At 42.0% G+C, this 18,195-nt stretch overlaps 1 protein-coding gene across 1 annotated transcript in view; it reads left to right on the top strand.

Annotated features, from left to right (window-relative positions):
• ADCY8 (adenylate cyclase 8) overlaps positions 1-17,950 on the top strand; it is a 194,092-nt gene extending 176,142 nt beyond the window's left edge. Inside the window, 4 exon segments of the mRNA XM_014611460.3 lie at positions 5,828-5,974; positions 13,510-13,602; positions 15,820-15,934; positions 17,374-17,950. Coding sequence (XP_014466946.2) covers positions 5,828-5,974; positions 13,510-13,602; positions 15,820-15,934; positions 17,374-17,861 — 843 coding nt within the window. The 3' untranslated portion in view covers positions 17,862-17,950.
• Positions 17,951-18,195: the final 245 nt, after the last annotated feature.

The following is an 18,195-nucleotide window of genomic DNA, read 5'->3' on the forward strand; positions in this document are numbered from 1 at the left end:
ATCTGTGGTACGGCTAGGAACAGAACTCAGACCTCCCAGGTCCCTTTTTAATTGTCCACCTTGTGCAATAAATAAAACATGACCCATTTAGAACAAGCATCATGTGGTCACCTAATTCAAGAATGCATCACAATGAGTATGAATTAAATTAATAAGTATATATTAAACATTAGGTTTAATTAGAGAGGGAGTTGCATTGGACAAGTCTTTCAAACACAACAAGAAGGTAATAAAAGCTACTGGCCATGGATGCCTCAGATTCTTGATGTGGATCTCAAAAGACAAGGGACGAAGGAAATCCCAGCATGTATTTCTGAAAGTGGCGTGACCGTGAATAAGTTAAATGTTCAAAATAGCATTAATAAGGGCCAAGCTGAGTATGTTCTACAGTCAAACAAAATTAGGATTTGGCTATCTAGCCAGTTTTTGAACTGCCTTGCAAGAACCAGTTTCTAGATTCAAGAGTCCAACAACAAGAAGGCTATTTATGTCATAGTGGAATGCGTTTCTGACTCCTCTTTTTTGGAAATAGAGATCGAAAATGACAGGAAATCATTTTGTTCAAAAATATGTGTTTAAAATATAGGTAGGAAAGTGCTACTACACAGGAAGGTGCTTCAGCCTGTTGAAGAATTTCATACACTGCAAAAATTCAACTGCTAGGAAAAACAAGTTGTTCAGCAGAATGTGTGCGCACATGTGTATGTATGCAATGGAGAAAACAAAGATAAAGCATTTGAAGAATTGTCTAAACTCCACTGCAGGGCAATGGTGTCCTGTCACCTGTATGCTGTGGGTTCTGGGAGAATATGGGCTCCACCCTACTCCATCACTGAGATAAAATACACATGCTCATAGTCAATACTAGAATAATTTTCAGTGGAAGCATTGAGAGTAACTGCCCAATGGATCAGTGCTGATGTATTCAATAGACTTGAAATTGTATTCTCAGCCACCACCTCTGCTTCTTTTGTAAGGCAATTTTCTGGAGTGATTATACTTGGGAAGGATTTATGAATGAGCTGGCTGGCATTAACGTCTGGCAGATTTCAGTACAGTCAATCCTGTAATTCATGTCTGACTATTAAGTTAATTCTCCGTGCTCTCAAAAAATGAATTCTCAAACGTGTACTGTAAGCATTTTTTCTTGGATTTATTATTTCTGCCTTGATGCTGCCTGCCAAAAATAGAAAGACCAAGCAGCCAAAGATTCAGCTGATTAGGTTTTATATGCAAGACTTAGGGAGAGAATATACATGTGTATGTGTATGCACACTCATTCATTCACATGCTCTCAACACTGATAATTAGGAAACTAATTAAGTAATAAGTGAACTTGTATATGCAAAACAGGAAGTTCTGGCCTCTGTAGTAGGTTCACTTGTTTTTGCAGAAGCACAGAAGAGGTTGGGGGAAGGAAAAGTCAGCTGTGCTCCTGAGACTTAGTGTATTACAGACATTAATGAATTTAATACTATCTAAGATTTTAAGATCCTTAACTCTGTGTTTTGTTTTGTTTTTTTAATCGATGAGTAAACTGCTGAACAGACAGGATAAGAGGTTTGCTCAGGCCATAGACTGAGCCAGTAGAATAAATAATAATAGAAATAAAGAATCTTGATTCCAGACCTCTTTCCTGTCAGACAACACCGTTTCACAAATGAGGTCATCAGTCTATCAGACAAAGATAAAGCATGTTCCAGTTTCTGGAACACAAAATGAAACACATTCATAATAGAAGCAAAGTGCAAATTTTTTAATGTTGCAACAAATCATAGAATCATAGAAAATGAGGGTTGGAAAAGACCTCAGGAGGTCATCTAGTCCAACCCCTGCTCAAAGCAGGACCAGCCCCAACTAGATCACCCCAGCCAAGGCTTTGTCTACCCAGGTCTTAAAAAACTCCAGGAATGGAGATGCCACAACAACCTCTCTGGGTAACCTGTCCCAGTGCTTTACTACCCTCCCCCTGAAAGAGTTTTTTCCTAATATCTAACGTAAATTTTCTTTGCTGCAACTTGAGCCCGTTGCTCCTTGTTCTGTCATCTCCCACCACTGAAAACAGTCCAGCTCCATCCTCTTTTGAACCACTCTTGAGGTAGCTGAAGGCTTCTATAAAATCCCCTCCCAGTCTTCTCCAGACTAAATAAGCCCATTTCCCTCAGCCTCTCCTCAGAAGTCACATGCCCTAGCCCCCTTACCATTCTTGTTGCCCACCTCTGGACTCTCTCCAATTTATCCATATCCTCTTTGTATTGGGGGTCCCAAAACTGGACACAGTACTCCAGATGTGGCCTCACCAGTGCGAATAGAAGGAAAGACTTGCTTCTCTTGATCTGCCGGCAATGCTCCTATTAATGCAGCCCAGTACACCATTAGCCTTTTTTCAAGAAGGGCACACTGTTGGTTTACATTTGGCTCATTTAACACTGTAACCCCAAGGTCCTTTTCTAGAGGACTGCTGCTTAACCAGTAGGCCTGTGTGAGTCTGATCCAGCTTTGGATCTGGCCGCTTCGGATGGCCGCGATCCAATCTGGAGCTCCAGACTGGGTTTCTGCCTGGAGCTGTCTCGGAGATCTGGCCATAGGGTATAATGGGGAATCAACAAAATATCTATAACTTTGTTGGTTTTTTGTCCGATTTGGATGAAACATGCAGGGATGGTAGCCTCTGCTGAGAGCATGGAACCTGCCAGGTTTCAAGAAGATCGGTGCAGGGGCTTGGGGGGGAACTTCACCCCAAATTCTTGAAAGCCAAACTCATGTCATGGCTGTGTGTTACAAAATAAGGGGGTGAAAACTGCAGGGGTGGTAGCTCTTACTGAGACCACAAAGCCTGCCAAGTTTCAAGGAGATCAGTGCAGAGGTTTGGGGGAACTGCCCCTCAAGCTGCAGACAAGCAAAACTGGTGCCATGGGTGACACTGCACGTGCAAAGGCGCAGTGGGGTGACAGCTGCAGGGATGGTGGCCTCTGCTGTGACGCCTGCCAGCTGTGGAGGAGATCGGTGCAGGGGGGTTGTGGGGCCCTGCACCCCTAGCTGCTGACGGGCAAAACTCGTGCCAAGACTGTCGGTCTTGGGGCAGTTGATTGCCTGTATTAAGTCTTTCCTCTCCTTAGCCTGGTTTTGTAGGTGCTAATTGCTGCTGGTTAAGTCGTTATGTAGTAGCTAGGTCCTGTGTATTGATCTGGTCCCCGAGTCCCTGGTCCCTGAGTGAATCCTGAGTGATTGATTGGTAACTGGGACCACAGCAGCTTAGCAGCCAGGCCTGCCCCAGTGTCTCCCCTCCCGCCCCAGGACGGACACAGTCAGTCCCATGAGCACCCATGGCACCAGTTTTGTCTGTCATCAGCTTGAGGGGCAGTTCCCCCCAAACCCCTGCACTGATCTTTTTGAAACTTGGCAGGCTTTGTGTCCTCAATAAGAGCTACCAGTCCTGCAGTTTTCACCCCACTACGTTGTAAAGCCTAGACGTGACATGAGTTTTGCTTTCAAGAATTTGGGGTGCCATTCTCCCCCAAACCCCTGCACCAATCTGCTTGAAACTTATCAGACTTCATCCTCTCTGCAGAGTCTACCACCCCTGAAAATGTCATCCAAATTGGACAAAAAACAGCAAAGTTATAGCTATTTTATTGTTTCCCCATTATACCCTATGGCCGGATCTCCGAGGCGGCTCTGAACCGCTTCGGGAAGCCGAACGAGACCGGCGCTTTGACCCAGATGTGCTGCTTCAGACCCTGAAACATCTGAAGTGTCTCTGGATCCAAAGCTCTGTCCGAAGCCTCGCACAGCCCTGTTAATCAGTTGATCCTAGTTTGTACTGGTGCATGGGATTGCTCTGTCCTCAGTGCAGGATTTGCAGTTGTCCTTGTTGAACCTCATGAGATTTCTTTTTGCCCAATCCTCCAATTTGTCTAGGTCACACTGAGTCCTGGCCCTACCCTCCAGCTTGGTGTTATCTGCAAACTTGCTGAGGGTGCACTCTGGGTCACTGAACAACAACAGCCTCAGGACTGACCCTAGGGCACTTCACTTGATACCAGCTGCCAATTAGATATCAAGCCATTTATTACTACCCTTCCAGCCTGATTATCTGGCCAGTTTTCTATCCATCATACAGTCCATTCATCCAACTGTACTTCCTTAGCTTGCTTGCAAGAGTGTTATGGGAGATCATATCAAAAGCCATGCTAAAGTCAAGGTATATCGCATGCACTGCTCTCCCCAAATCCATAGAACCAGTCATTTCATCATAGAAAGCAATCTACTTAGTCAGGCATAACTTGCTCTTGGTGAATCCATGCTGACTGTTCCTGATCACCTTCTCCTCCAAGTGCTTAGAAATGAATTCCTTGAGGACCTGCTCCATGATTTTTCCAGGGATTGAGGTGAGACTGACCTGTCTGTAGTTTCCTAGATCGTTCTTCTTCCCTTTTTTAAAGATGGGCACTGTATTTGCCCTTTTTCAATCATCTGGGACCTCTCCCAATTGCCACCAGTTTTCAAAGTTAATGGCCGATGGCTCTGCAGTCATGTCACCCAACTACTTCAGCACCCTTGGGTTCATTGCATCCAGCCCCATGAACTTGTACATATCCAACTTTTCTAAATTGTATTTAACCTGTTCTTTCATAGCTGTTGGCTGCTCACCTCTTCCCCAAATTATGCTGCCCAGTGCAATAGTCTGGGAGCTGACCTTGCCTATAAAGACTGAGGTGAAAAAGGCATTGTGTAGTACTTCATCCTTTTCTACATCCTCTGTCACTAGGTTGCCTCCTCCATTCAGTAAGGAACCCACACTTTCCCTGATCTTCCTCTTGCTGTTGACATACTTGTAGAAACCATTCTTGTTATCCTTCATACCCCTTGCTCACTTCAACTCCAATTGTGCTTCAGCTCCAGTTTGTGTCTGGATTTCATTCTTGCATGCTTGATCAATACTCTTCTACTCCTCCATAGTTGTTTGTCCAAGTTTCCACTTTTTATAAGTTTCCTATTTGTATTTTAACTCACTGAAGAGTTCCCTGCTAAGCCAAGCTGGTATGCCATACTTGCTAGTCTTCCTGCACACTGGAATGGTTCATTTTTGCAACCTCAGTAAGGTTTCTTTAAAAGACAAAGAAACCTTGACTCTTGTTCTGGACTCTTTTCCCCCTCAGACTGGCCTCCCACAGGATCCTGCCCATCGTGGATCCTCCCTGGAGATCCTGCACAATGACCAAGAATTGTGGCAAATTCCCTATCACCAGCAATTTCTAAATCCTTATCAGATTGTTTTTTTTTAAAGAAGTTCTCTAGTACAAAAAAGGAATTAATTCAGAGATATCCCCTGGTCTGTATTTTATGTAAAAGGTTAGACTAAATGTTCACAGTGATTTCTTTGACCTCATAATCAGTAAATCTACACATCTATTATCATTTCAAAGAAATCATGAGATTGGCTTAAAAATCATGAGCTGTTTCTGTGGGATTCTTTTTATTGGCATTTGAGCCTTTAGGAGTCAGGTTTTCTGGAAAGCTAGATATTTTCATTAGTAATTTTTTACAGTCACATAATTGAAAAGAAAAACGCTTTAAGAAAAACGTCAAAATGTTGCATTTCAAGACAGAATTGAAAATATTGGTGACAGTTGGTGATCTCATTGAAAATCCATGTAGTCACTGATATGTAAGAAAAGCCATGTCTTCAACTCACTTCTACGTAAATAAAATTACAGAAGCATAGGTGGTTATCTGCAGACAATTCATTTCTTATCCCCGGCCATCACTCCTAATGGTATAAATTTCCACTACAATTTATGGTTTTCTTCTGTTGTTCCTTTAGGAATTGTACTCTCAGTCCTATGATGCTGTTGGCGTGATGTTTGCTTCCATCCCTGGATTTGCTGACTTCTATTCTCAGACTGAAATGAATAACCAAGGAGTAGAGTGTCTGCGTTTGCTGAATGAAATTATTGCAGACTTTGATGAGGTAATGTGGGCTATCAGAGAGGGGACTTGATAGGATTTAAATAGCAAGCACCTAAATCAGTAGGTATAACATTTGTACCAGCACAAATATTGACATTTTTATGCTATTTCTGGCTAGAAATTACTACAATTGCTGTTTAATCAAAATGTTCATTTTCCTGTACAGAGAATGCCAAACGCTGATCTTAATTATGCCAGTAAGGTGAAGAATATAATCAATGGAGTTCCTTAGATCTTTACCTGTGTAATTGAAATGATCTCTTCTAATATGCCTAGATAAATAGATAAATATAGAATATATTGTGATGTGAAAGAGTAAGACAATGGAGGCATTTGCTACAAAAGAGTGGTCCATCTTGTATGAAATATAGACACTATTTTGAAGAATTTTATGTGGATTTTATGGACTTAAGGAATATGAAAGCCAAAACAATGGTCAGAATCAGAACAAATACTCAGATTCTTGAAAGAAGATGGTCATTGAAGGATTGAGAGATTGTTCTGTTTAGATTGAGGGTATTGTCTGATCAGTAGGTAGAATATAGGTTCATTTAGTTGGAGTAAACTGCTTGGTGAAAGTAGGTTGGTTTCATTTAGTTGGACTAAGCTGCTTGGTGAAAGTAGTGATCGCTGAGGTATAGGTAGAAAAAATGAGACGAGGACTTAAAGTGTAAAAGGGACAAATTTAGGTATCATCTCCATAGGAAAGATAAACAGGATTGATTTCAGTGAGGAAACCAAGGGGGCTAAGCTATGCAAGAGGAAAAAAGTCCGTCTAGCTCTGACCTCAAAAGTTTTGATGGCACAGAAGTAACCATTGCCAGTTGTGAGCACGGAGCAGTTGGAGGGTGGAGTGAGAACAGGGAGCAAGCTGTTCAAAGTTATCACAAACTCTGCCAATCAATTAATAGGGATGCCAGAACAGATGGTATTAAACCCTGCAGTGAGCTCAGGAAAAAATGAAGAGAAATGAAAGGTGGCTGAGACCTGAGATCTTTAATTTCATGAAGAAAGAGAGTTTAAGTAGTGGGGAGTGGGTTGCAACCAGTCTGGAAGCTATCCTGTATAGAAGATTCTATGTGGGGGCTGCAAAAGGCTTTCAGTAGGTTGTGAATGCCCTGCTCTTTCCATTTCACTAGACAGGAGAAGGTCTAGATTCCTGCTGGAGAGACGGGGTCAGTTCCAGTATGGCAAAGCTTGAGAGCCCCTGGTCCAAGGCGTTGTTTTTTGGAAAAGCAATTTCAGAAGGTTCAGAAAAAAATCATCTCTCCCCAGGATTTTGCTGAGGAAGGGACGACTGAAGATAAGTTTGAGGACTGATGAGGGAGAACATGGAGATAGGAATCTATTGCTGCCCTTTCCTGATCTTGTGAATGCCGAGGAAAGTCCTAAAGGATATTGAGTGGTTGCTGATTGCTGTGACCCTGTATTTGGGAGTCAGGTGGGAATGAAGTGATGAAGCCAGGAGGAGACGATTTGATTCCATATCAGGGAATGTAATCAATACACTGGATCTGAGATCTTCAATGCCCTTAGACACCCCATGACAGCGCCCACCACTCTAAGTCGGGTGCCTACACATGAGGAGAGTTCAGTATCTCAGTACCACAAAAGCGAGTGCTGTGCAAGGAGCTTTCCCAAGATAACCAATGGAAAATTCCAATGAGGGATATATTTTAAATCCCACTCTTCTCAGCATGGGCACCTTATTCAAGATCAAGGAGGGATATATCCTTCCACTCAGGATTTCCAGCCCTCCTCCCTGTCCTGGCAGTAGATGTCCCTGGATCCTAATTCCTAGTGCCAGTTCCCAAATCCAGATAAAGGTGAGTGGCTTGGGCAATGGTTTAGTGAGCCATCTATATATAGAAACCCTTTCCCTTCAGATGTATTCTTGAGTGAGTAAGTCCTTTCTTTCAAAGACCTAAGATGGATATCACCTTTGATTCCATAGTGATGGAGCCCTATTTCATCCAAGAGCTTGGTGGGTAGAGCTTTCACCCAGCCAGTGCAAGGCTTAGATTTAATTCCCTCCTCTGGCTAAGGGATTTCAAATCCACATCCTCGACCTCCAAGGAGGGTGCCCTGGCCCCTAGGCAAAAAGTCAGACTTTCACTCTCCTCTTCTAGCCCATGAGTCTTTTATTATTCTGCAATTTGGAATACCTTCAGCATCATTATACAAACACCACACAGCTCCTGACAAATTCACCCTCTGCTAGAAGTGTTATCATCTCCATGTTACAGATGGGGACCTGAGGCATAAACATTTCCAACACAGTTCAGGAACAGAAATTGGGACCCATTTCTAAGTCAAGAACAGAGTCTTAACGACAACACCTCCCCACAGCCCAAGAGGGAAGACTTAGTGGCATAGATTTTGACTTTGAGGTATTTACCAATTGTAAGGTCTTGGAGAGAGAGATGTATCTGGGGAAAAGTGACTCGATTACTATAGATGACAAGATTAAGGCTGGGTCTGCAGAACTGGCTGATGAGGCACAAAAATTGCTGCGGTAAGGTAGAGAACGTGACGGAGGACTAGGAGAACAGTCTGTTGTGTTTGCACATTCGGATGTAGCATAACAATATTTCCAATACTGTTCCTTCATGGCAAGAACTGTCACCGCTAAGCCTCTGCACTGCCATTCCTATAGGTATAAATATCTGATTTTATACCTAAGCTTTTGCCCAGCTGTCAGTACATTGCTATATTAATGGTTTTGTTTTTCTTTGATCTGATTAAAAACTTCATGGCTCAAAATTTAATGCAAAGTTTATGCCATGAATTAATTTTAAAAAAGCCTCATCATGCATGTAAGTGCAATCTTCACATTGCTATAGCAGTGATCATTAAAGACAGCCCTTTCACCAGGAGCCTTAATGAAAAATCACATTCAGGTCCCTGACACCTACTTTCTAATTAATGAAGGCCTAATTAGGGACTGTATTTTGTCTCAGAAATCTTTAGCTGAATAATAGATAGGTTTGGGGTATGGATATTAAATGTAATGATGCGGTCCCTTGATGGTTGCTAACCTACTTCTACTGTGGAACGTATGAGTTCACTCCAGCTTGACTGTGGTCCATAGCCAAGTGGCTTTAAGTGAACAAGTAAAGAGATTTAATCCTCTTACACTGAGGACACATACACAGACTTTGCTGCAAGGGGACAGAAGTCATTGTTTCCTATTTTCCAATGCAATATTTCAGAGCTGAAGACATTTTCTTGTCAGTATTCATTTAAGGAGGAGGGTACCCCATTCCCCTTGATCTCCGTGGTACTTCCTGCCAGCATTTTAATACCACCCCTTGTTTATAGCCTTGGGAGTATGCTGTGGCTGCAAAGCCTGGGAGTAGCACTGTCAGCTGTGGAAAAATGTTGCTTTCTGGTGTTGCTTTAATGAAAGATGGTGGGAAACAATCACTTAGTTGCTAAAAGCCAGAAGACCGACTTAGAGAAATAGCAACTTCTTAGTCAACATGTCTGCACCCTGTGTGGAATCAGACTGGGAGCTGCTGACTTCACGGGTATTGACTGCAACTCCTTATTACTCCTTTTAGTCGTATAGAGCCAGCGCATCTGAAAGCGAGACTGCTTGTTTGGAGGGTGCACCATCCGTAACCGTTAGAAGATTCTGCCAGTGCAGCATGCTTATCACTCGGGACGGCATGTGAGCAAGGCAAAAAATACATCGTGACATTTGGTCTAGGCTGAGTTAGCAGCCCCAGCAGGTGGCAAGGAAAAAAATCCCTGATGGAGTGAGGGAATGTCAAGTCTTTATTTAGGTTGCCGTTTTCTCCCACTGGGGGGAAAAGTACCGTTTTTTTTAATTGATATCCCCACTGCACACAGTTGGGTTTATATTTTGGTGGCACACGGCTGGGTGTTCTGGGAGAACCTTTGCTCTGTATCCTGCCTTGCCTCATGGTCCACCAGTCTGACCTTCAGTAGCTGCTCTTAAAACTGTCAGGTTATGCAGGCCTCTGTCTAATGGAGCAAGTTAGGAGGCATTGAGTTCAGGAATGGCAGCGGAGTCTTCTAGAGTGATACGGTGTCATTTTAGAAGCCGTTTGTCTGTGATTATTTATTCTGTATGTATGCACAGAGGTGCCGATAGGCACATCATACAAAAGCAAATAAACGTGGACACTGCCATCCCCGTTTTATAGCACCGCTTTTCAGAACCTAAAATGAATATTCCAATAACTCAGTGTTTATATAACAGCAGCCCCCACAAGCTGGGACCAGAGCCAAGCCCTGATTGCTACAGATGATGTACAAAAGAATCACACATTGACACTGACATTTTTGCTGTTCTGAAAATTGTAGAACTTGGAGTCTTTTTTGAGATCTCGTTCTTTTTGTTTAAAGGTGTCTTGGTATCTTGGCGCTGATAGTACTGCTACTGGTGTTTTTAATAAGGACTTTCTACTTCATGAACCTTTCCCCCGCACTTCCCCTCCTCTTTACCCTGCAAGGATTTATGCTGTGTTCAACACTGATATATTATGCTGCCACAAAGCAGATTATCATAGATTATGATTTAATGGCAGGGTCACACTTTCAGGCTTCACTGATTATTTCGCACTTGCAAAATATGCCCAGGTGCATGCAGATGGATACCACTGAAAACAATCTCTCTCTCTACATTAGATAGATAGATAGATAGATAGATAGATAGATAGATAGATAGATAGATAGATAGATAGATTGTTTTCAGTGGTATCCAAATATATATATATGGAGAGAGAGAGAGAGATCTCAACGTCAGGAAGTGTAAAGTGCTCCACCTCGGGACGAGAAACCCCCAACACACCTACAGGCATGGCAGCACCAAACTGACTAGCACCAAGAATGAAAGGGACCTGGGGATAATAATGGACCACAGTATGAATATGAGCCAGCAGTGCAAATATATATATATTCATAGTTTCATAGTTGTTAGGGGCTGGAAGGGACCTTACAGATCATCAGGTCCTGCCTGTGGACAGGAAAGACTTCTGGGATTAAATGATCCCAGCAAGATAGGTGTCAAGACATTTTTTTGAAGATTGCTAGGGTGGATGACTGTATATGTATAGATTCATAGATTGTAACGCCAGAAGGGACCTTGGAAGATCATAAATATTTGAGAAAACCCACTTGTATTCTTTGAATGTCACGGATGTCCCATTGATGTTGGATGCATGACAAATGCAGAATCAGGATGCTGGTTACTTGTTAGGCAAATGGTAGATGTCAAAACTATGCCCTATTTTTTCTTGGACTTTGTTGAACACATTAAGAGTATTTTTTAAGACTTCCAAACAAAACAAAAAAGATGATTCTGAACGGAGTCTAAACGAGGTTACTTCATTATTACAGTCCACTCATGGAGAAAAATAAGGACACTGTTTAGTTTAAGCATATAATTAGGACTGTTACAAGAGCAGGCTCTGGGTGGTCTGGCCCAATAGTGAAGGTCAGGAGTTAGAAGCAACCAAGACTGGGAGCCCAGGTGATGAACCAATGCAAAAAGCAAGATCCAAAAGGCAATAGCAAGAACAGAAAACCAGAAGGAAGAAACCAAAGTAAAAAAAACAAAACAGGAGTCAAGAGCCAAAGCCAGGAACTGGGAACTGGGATATGAGTTCAGGAGAAAGGCAATAAGCACACTAGAAGTCTATGGGGTAGGCTGAAGTCCATGACCAAACGTAGACTTAAATATGCAAAGCAGGCATCATATGGTATGCAGCCTGCCATGTGTCAGCTGGCCAGTCAGACTCCATGGATCTGACAAGGATGGACTCAAGATATAAAGGAGGTTTAGAAATAACCAAAGACAAAATAGAAGATAATTTATAGAGAATAATCTCAAATCATCTATCAGTCAAATGCTTTTATCTTCTTCATAAAGGCATATTTTAGATACCCGTCAGGGTTTCAAATTAAATTTCCATATTGAAGGACTGAATGAATGAATGAATGAATGAATGAATGAATGTCTCATGGCCAGATCATAGAGAGATGACATCCAAGTCAGGGGGCAGACCCACCTCAGAAGGCTTGAGGTAGGAATCAAGCTGGGGACCAAGATACTGAAGTTATGGTCAGCACATTACCAGAGGGAAACAGCACATACAGAGCATGTTTGGGGTGGGAAACAGCACATACAGAGCTTTTGAAAACAGTTTGAAAAAAACAAAAATGGGTCAAGTTTTGGACTTTCCAGCCTTGGAGGGGTGCCAAACACCATATGGCTTTATATTCCCTACATATGAGGCAGTTCAGCATTCCATTAGAGACAGATGGTGTGGGATCCATAAATGAGACACAAAGCTTTCAAAACCCCAGATTCTCAGACTGATGTCCAATGTGGTTAGCTCAGTGAAAGTGCATCTTTAATGTTATAGCTATGGTATGTTCCCTTCTTTAAATGAAGTAATCTCTTTAGATTTTAATCAATGCAAACCTCAGGCACATGAATAAGAAGTTTGCATCAGAGCATATAATACAGGGGCAAGGCTGTGTTAAAGTTTTGCCTGAAGTGGGCTGTATACACACATTCAAATGATCTGGGAGAATTGGAAACCTTACCTGGAGACTTCTGAACAGACATTCAGATGCTGAGTCCATGAAGAGCAGAGAGTTTGCAGTGCTGACGATGTGCAACCGGGGGGCGGGGGGAGGCCTGTGTATGCATATAAGTGTCCTCTGCAGGCTCCTTCATTCTGCCTAGAGACAGATGGCAACAGTGTATAGGGCCACCTTGATTGGCTGTCCCAGACTGCTCAGACTCAGCCTGTGTCTCCTTTCTGCACAATGTGGAGATTGTGAAGGGGGCATGCTCTGCTCCCTGCTTGGCTGAAACAGCCAGTGAGTGAAACACTTGTCTCCCTCAAAGGAGCAGCAGGAGTAAAGCATGCTGAGATGTTGGAGGGCTGTGCTGTGGCTTCTCTCAAAAGAGAATGTGGACAAAAGTTCAGTCACCCAAGACAAACTCTCCAAGGAGTAATTTAACCTTAGTTGTTCCTGGATTATTTTTCTCCTGGAGTGGCCATTTTTGCTCCAAAAAAAAAAATCCTATACCTCTCTCTGTATGCTTGTGGTTCCTCCTGGGAAAGCAGTGACTGTCCCAGGAGAAACAGAATGTCGATACTTGGCCATGGAGAGCGCTCTGCTAGGATTTTAAGATTTAGAAACATTTTGGAGCGATTCCTCCCCCTCCTCTCCCAATTTGTTTATGTTGTTTCGTGTGTACAGCAATTATCTGAATGTATGTTAGACTCGAGTAGGTATGTTTTGTGCTATGCCTGATGGGATATACCAGTCAGGCCCACAGAGCATAGCAAAACTTTAAGTTAATTGTTCCACAGAAGTCCAGGTGAATTCCATGCAATCAATCAATTACAGAAGATGTTCTGCCAAATTAGACCTTCCTTACAATAAGCTGTGAGCATAATAAGTTTAGGTCTCTGTCCTTGTGTAATTTAACTCTAAATAACATTTTGCATCAGGAACTACAGTAACAATATTGTGTTTCATCTGCTTTAGTTACTAGGTGAAGAGAGATTTCAAGACATAGAAAAAATTAAAACCATTGGCAGCACATATATGGCAGTATCAGGATTATCACCTGAAAAACAGGTAAGGAACGCTTGAAAACAAACAAAACCAAACACGCAAAGATGTTGCTGTGATACAGCCCTGCAAAGTAAAGGACAGAAGTGTCAATTTTAGCTGTTCTGTTTGGTGGTATTTACTAAAAGAAAAGAGATCATTTGATCTTCTAGCAGTTGCCAATCATAGTTCTTCTCTAAATGAAAGGCTATTTTATGCTCTGTAGAAGAAACAATGGGTTCTTTCCTCCAACTTAAATTATAGGGCAGATTCTTTTGTCTGTCTCACTGATGCAGATTTGGAATAATTTCATTTATATCAATAGAGTTACTCCAGATTTACAGTAGCGTAACTCAGTGTAAAATGTTACCCTTTGTTTCCAATAAAATAAGTGAAGAGATGATGCTTAAAATAGTGAGTGCAAGTTTCCAGAGATGTAAGATTCTTTTTACAGTAATGTGTGTGTGTATTTAAATTATAACATGCCCATTCTTGTGTACCTGAGTACAGTGTAGCAAACCTGTATATCAAAAAGAAACAGAGCCTGCTAAACCAAAGGCCTAGATTCGGATCTCATTTGCATGGATGCAAATCAAAAGCAGATCCACCGAAGTCAGCAGAGTTAAAACCAATGTAAGTGAGTTAGAAATCAGACCTAAAGAGCTTATAGATGGGCAAAGTCGTACACCCTGAACAATCCAGTTCACTAAATGAAAGAGGTCAATTCGCACATGCGCTTGCAGCAGCTCGAATAGGAGCAGCACAAATTTGTGCCAGAGATTTTTGCCTCAGTGCACGAGCCTGAGCATGCACTTTGGTGTGGGGCAAGTTGTGCCACTTGGGGCAAACTGACCCTGCCCAGATCCTCCTAGATCTGCAGCAGGTCCAAGACTGGGGATGCTGTCTTCCGGACTGCTTAATACCATTTTAACATTTAATCTATTTCAGGGTAGTTTTAGTATACAGGAAAGGACAGGTGTTTTATAGCAGTGAAAGAGAGTAACTGAGATTGAAGAATGATGCTAAGAATAAGATCAGTGTCTGAACAGGGTTATTTGATACAGTTTTCTGTTATAGAAAGAGATTAGATCCATGAGTTCATGTCCTGTTCTTTGTTCCTACATGATGAGTAGAGCCAGTCATTCATTGGGAATTTTTGGTGGTGCTTATTCCAAATAACCAGGCCAGACTCTAAGCAGCCTTCACATTAGTGCCTCCTTTGGGAATGAGCGCCCTTTCCCTTGAACAACAGCCCCTCGTCTTCTTTTCAGAGGACCTTCTCCCCTCCCGCACCAGTGCTCCTTCTCTGTGCTTCAGTGACTACAAATGACCATAGAGGGTTGCAGCCTCTTCCACATGAATTTATTTGATTCACTAGGAAGAAGCTAGGGAAGAGAGAACACCTCTAGACAGAGGGAAACAAGGGGTTTTTGTGGTATCTTTTGTTGGACTAACTTTATAGTTGGAAGAGGTATTAGACAAGCTTTTATGCCCAAAGTGCTATTCAGGTCAGAAGAAGAAAGTGTCACCTAATCAGATAAATACCAGCTTGTGTTAACTCCATATTCAAAAGACATCACTAAAAAAACCCTTTTTTCTCATACATTTCCTGGACCACTATGGTTACAACAGCACTCCAACCCTACCACCAATGGACAAACAGGCCATTTAGAAGCCTTAAAATAAGGATTCTCTATATCATTAGGTGCTGATGGCCTAACTTGTCTAATTGTTCAAATCATTTGCCCATTCCTGGACAGACCCTTCTGGGACTGGCACCTTTTCGGCACAGAATAAAGGTGCTGCTTCTGCAAAAGGGAATTCTCTCTCCTTTTTCCTCCCTCCATTTCCTTCCTGCTTTCCCTTTGCTGTCCTGCCTCTTGCTCTTACAATCTTTCCTCCTAACCCACATTCTCTCTTTCCTATCCTCACTCCCCTTTAGCTGCTGTAGCTTTATCAATCTCCTGCCTATTCTCATTATTACCCATCAAATTCCTGATGTCAAACAAGGCGTCCTTCTGTATGTCTCAGCAAGGCATCTCTGAACTGAAATACATGAACAGCACAGCATAAATGGAACGTGTTACCTCCCCATTAACACTGAACTACCTCTCTGGGACTAATAGGGCATGTTGAGGTTGCTCTTATGAATTATAATTTCATCTACTTATCTCTTGAGGGACAGCTGTTTTATAGACAAATGCAAAATGCATGTAATGAATTCTGTTTTAATTCACTCTTCAGCAATGTGAAGACAAATGGGGACATTTGTGTGCTCTTGCTGACTTCTCCATAGCTCTGAATGAAAGCATACAGGAGATCAACAAGCATTCATTTAACAACTTTGAACTTCGCATCGGTGAGTACAGCGTGAGCACTAGAAAGGAAATGCAGGGTTTTCCAGCATCCAACTCTACCTACACAGACATTTAATGGAGTTTGGCCAGGTGCACAGGAGTTTAGGGGCTTCAGTTACTTTGTCTGGTGTGGTCAGGTGGAATTCAAGGTCAGAAATAGAAATCAAAACCCAGGTCCCTTTTAATTGGCCTAAAAGAGACTTAATTTTAGCAATTCTTAGATCTCTTTTGCAAGCCAGGAATGAGTGGCATCAGCAAGCACGCTCTTCAGCACATCTGACAGAGAAGCAATGTAGTGTAGTGGTCTACTCAGGAAATGGGAGACTGGTCAGACCCTGCATGTGACATGGACTCTCCTTTTCTTCTTTTTCATCTACCTTCTCTGCCTCAGCTTCTCCCTCTGCAAAAAGGAAATAGCAGATTACCCTGACCACTGCAAATTTTCTTTCAGCTTCACACAAAAATGACGTACCAGTTCTGACTGGGTCTGTAGGGTCAATAATGTTTTCAAATTGCTGTCATGGGGAACTTGAGGTCATGGGTAAAAAAACAAGTGCAAGATACAGAAGTGACAGGCTGAATGCCTGACAGTCTGATTGGATTGACTGAGCAGGACCAAAACACACTCAGCAGGAATGTAATGCCTTACAAGTGGTCTTTTCACATTAGTGCAGAAATCTATTGATCAGGCAATTTGGAAAGAAATACATTGTTACAGTCTGTCCTATAAAGGAGTGTGAGAAAACAGAGAAATGCTCTCTCCAGAGCTGTGAATCAGCTGCTTTTCATCAGAACTAAATTTATTTTTCAGATATGTCAATATTTGAAATGTTGCCATATTTCAGCTATGTCAGATTTTTTTTTCAGATATACAAATAATGACACTTTGACCCCATATTACAGCTTGTCTTCAATTTGCTAGTCCTTCTTTCAAGACACATTTCTCTTGTCCAGAACAGTTGGAAGCTGATAAAAAACAGAGATATTTATAAGCAATCACATGGTGATGTGAGGATGGTCTTCTCTTTCATGGAATGTAAGAATGCAAAAAAGCTACATCTTGAGTCTGTAACACTAATACGTTTGCCTAGGACAAACTCCCAAAGTTAGTAAATCTGCTTGGAAAAAGGACTAGACCTGTGAGATCTCTTTTGCCAGATGAGAACTGATATAAAGGAACTGGGGGAATAGCGTGCCATAGCAAGATGATACACGGTGCATGGATATTGAAATCCTACCATGATGAGTACAGTTAAAGATAATCTAGACAGCAGATACAAAGTTTTATATCCTTTCTGATCCTTATTGCCATCTTTTCCCTTAAGCTCAGAGAAGAATTTGTCTGAAAGAGACTTCTAAAACTTAAGTGCACACTTGACATCTAAAACCCTCGTGTCTGAATGTCTAATTCTGTATCCTCTCAATTTTATTTTACTTATAGGGATTAGCCATGGCTCTGTTGTAGCAGGAGTTATCGGTGCTAAGAAACCCCAGTACGATATCTGGGGAAAAACAGTTAACTTAGCTAGTCGAATGGACAGCACAGGTGTTAGTGACAGAATACAAGTGCCTGAAGAAACGTATCTGATCCTGAAGGACCGGGGCTTTGCCTTCGACTATCGAGGAGAGATTTACGTCAAAGGTATCAGCGAGCAGGAAGGGAAAATAAAAACGTATTTTCTTCTGGGAAGAGTACAACCAAATCCTTTAATCTTACAACCAAGAAAACTGACTGGACAGTATTCCTTAGCGGCTGTTGTATTAGGACTTGTACAGTCTCTTAACAGGCAAAAACAGAAGCAAATCCTTAATGAAAATAATAACTCTGGAATCATAAAGGGACACTACAACCGGCGGACTTTGCTAACTTCCAGTGGATCTGAGGCAGTGGCCCAAGCAGAGGGTGCCGACAAAAGTGAATTGCCATAATCAACATTTGTTTGTGTTCTTTTTTTGTATTTCTTTTATATATAAAATAAATATACCAATAAAAAGGGTTTAATTTTTTTTAGAACAAGTATGATGCTTTTCCTTCTGGTGTGTCGGTCATACAAACCTAAAGTCACCTGCAGTTTAGAGGATTCACGGGGGATTTGACAGCCTTTCAGCTGTAGTTATTATTTATCTTGTTATAAACTGTATTACCATAGCAGCTAAAGGCCCACGCTCAAATCAGATCAGAGTCCCACTGTATGACTCGTCTTTCAGACAAATCATAAGAGAAGTCCCCTGCCTGGAAGAGTTCGGAATACAAATAGGCAAG

Source organism: Alligator mississippiensis, chromosome 3 (assembly GCF_030867095.1).
Source record: "Alligator mississippiensis isolate rAllMis1 chromosome 3, rAllMis1, whole genome shotgun sequence".
NCBI lineage: Eukaryota > Metazoa > Chordata > Crocodylia > Alligatoridae > Alligator > Alligator mississippiensis.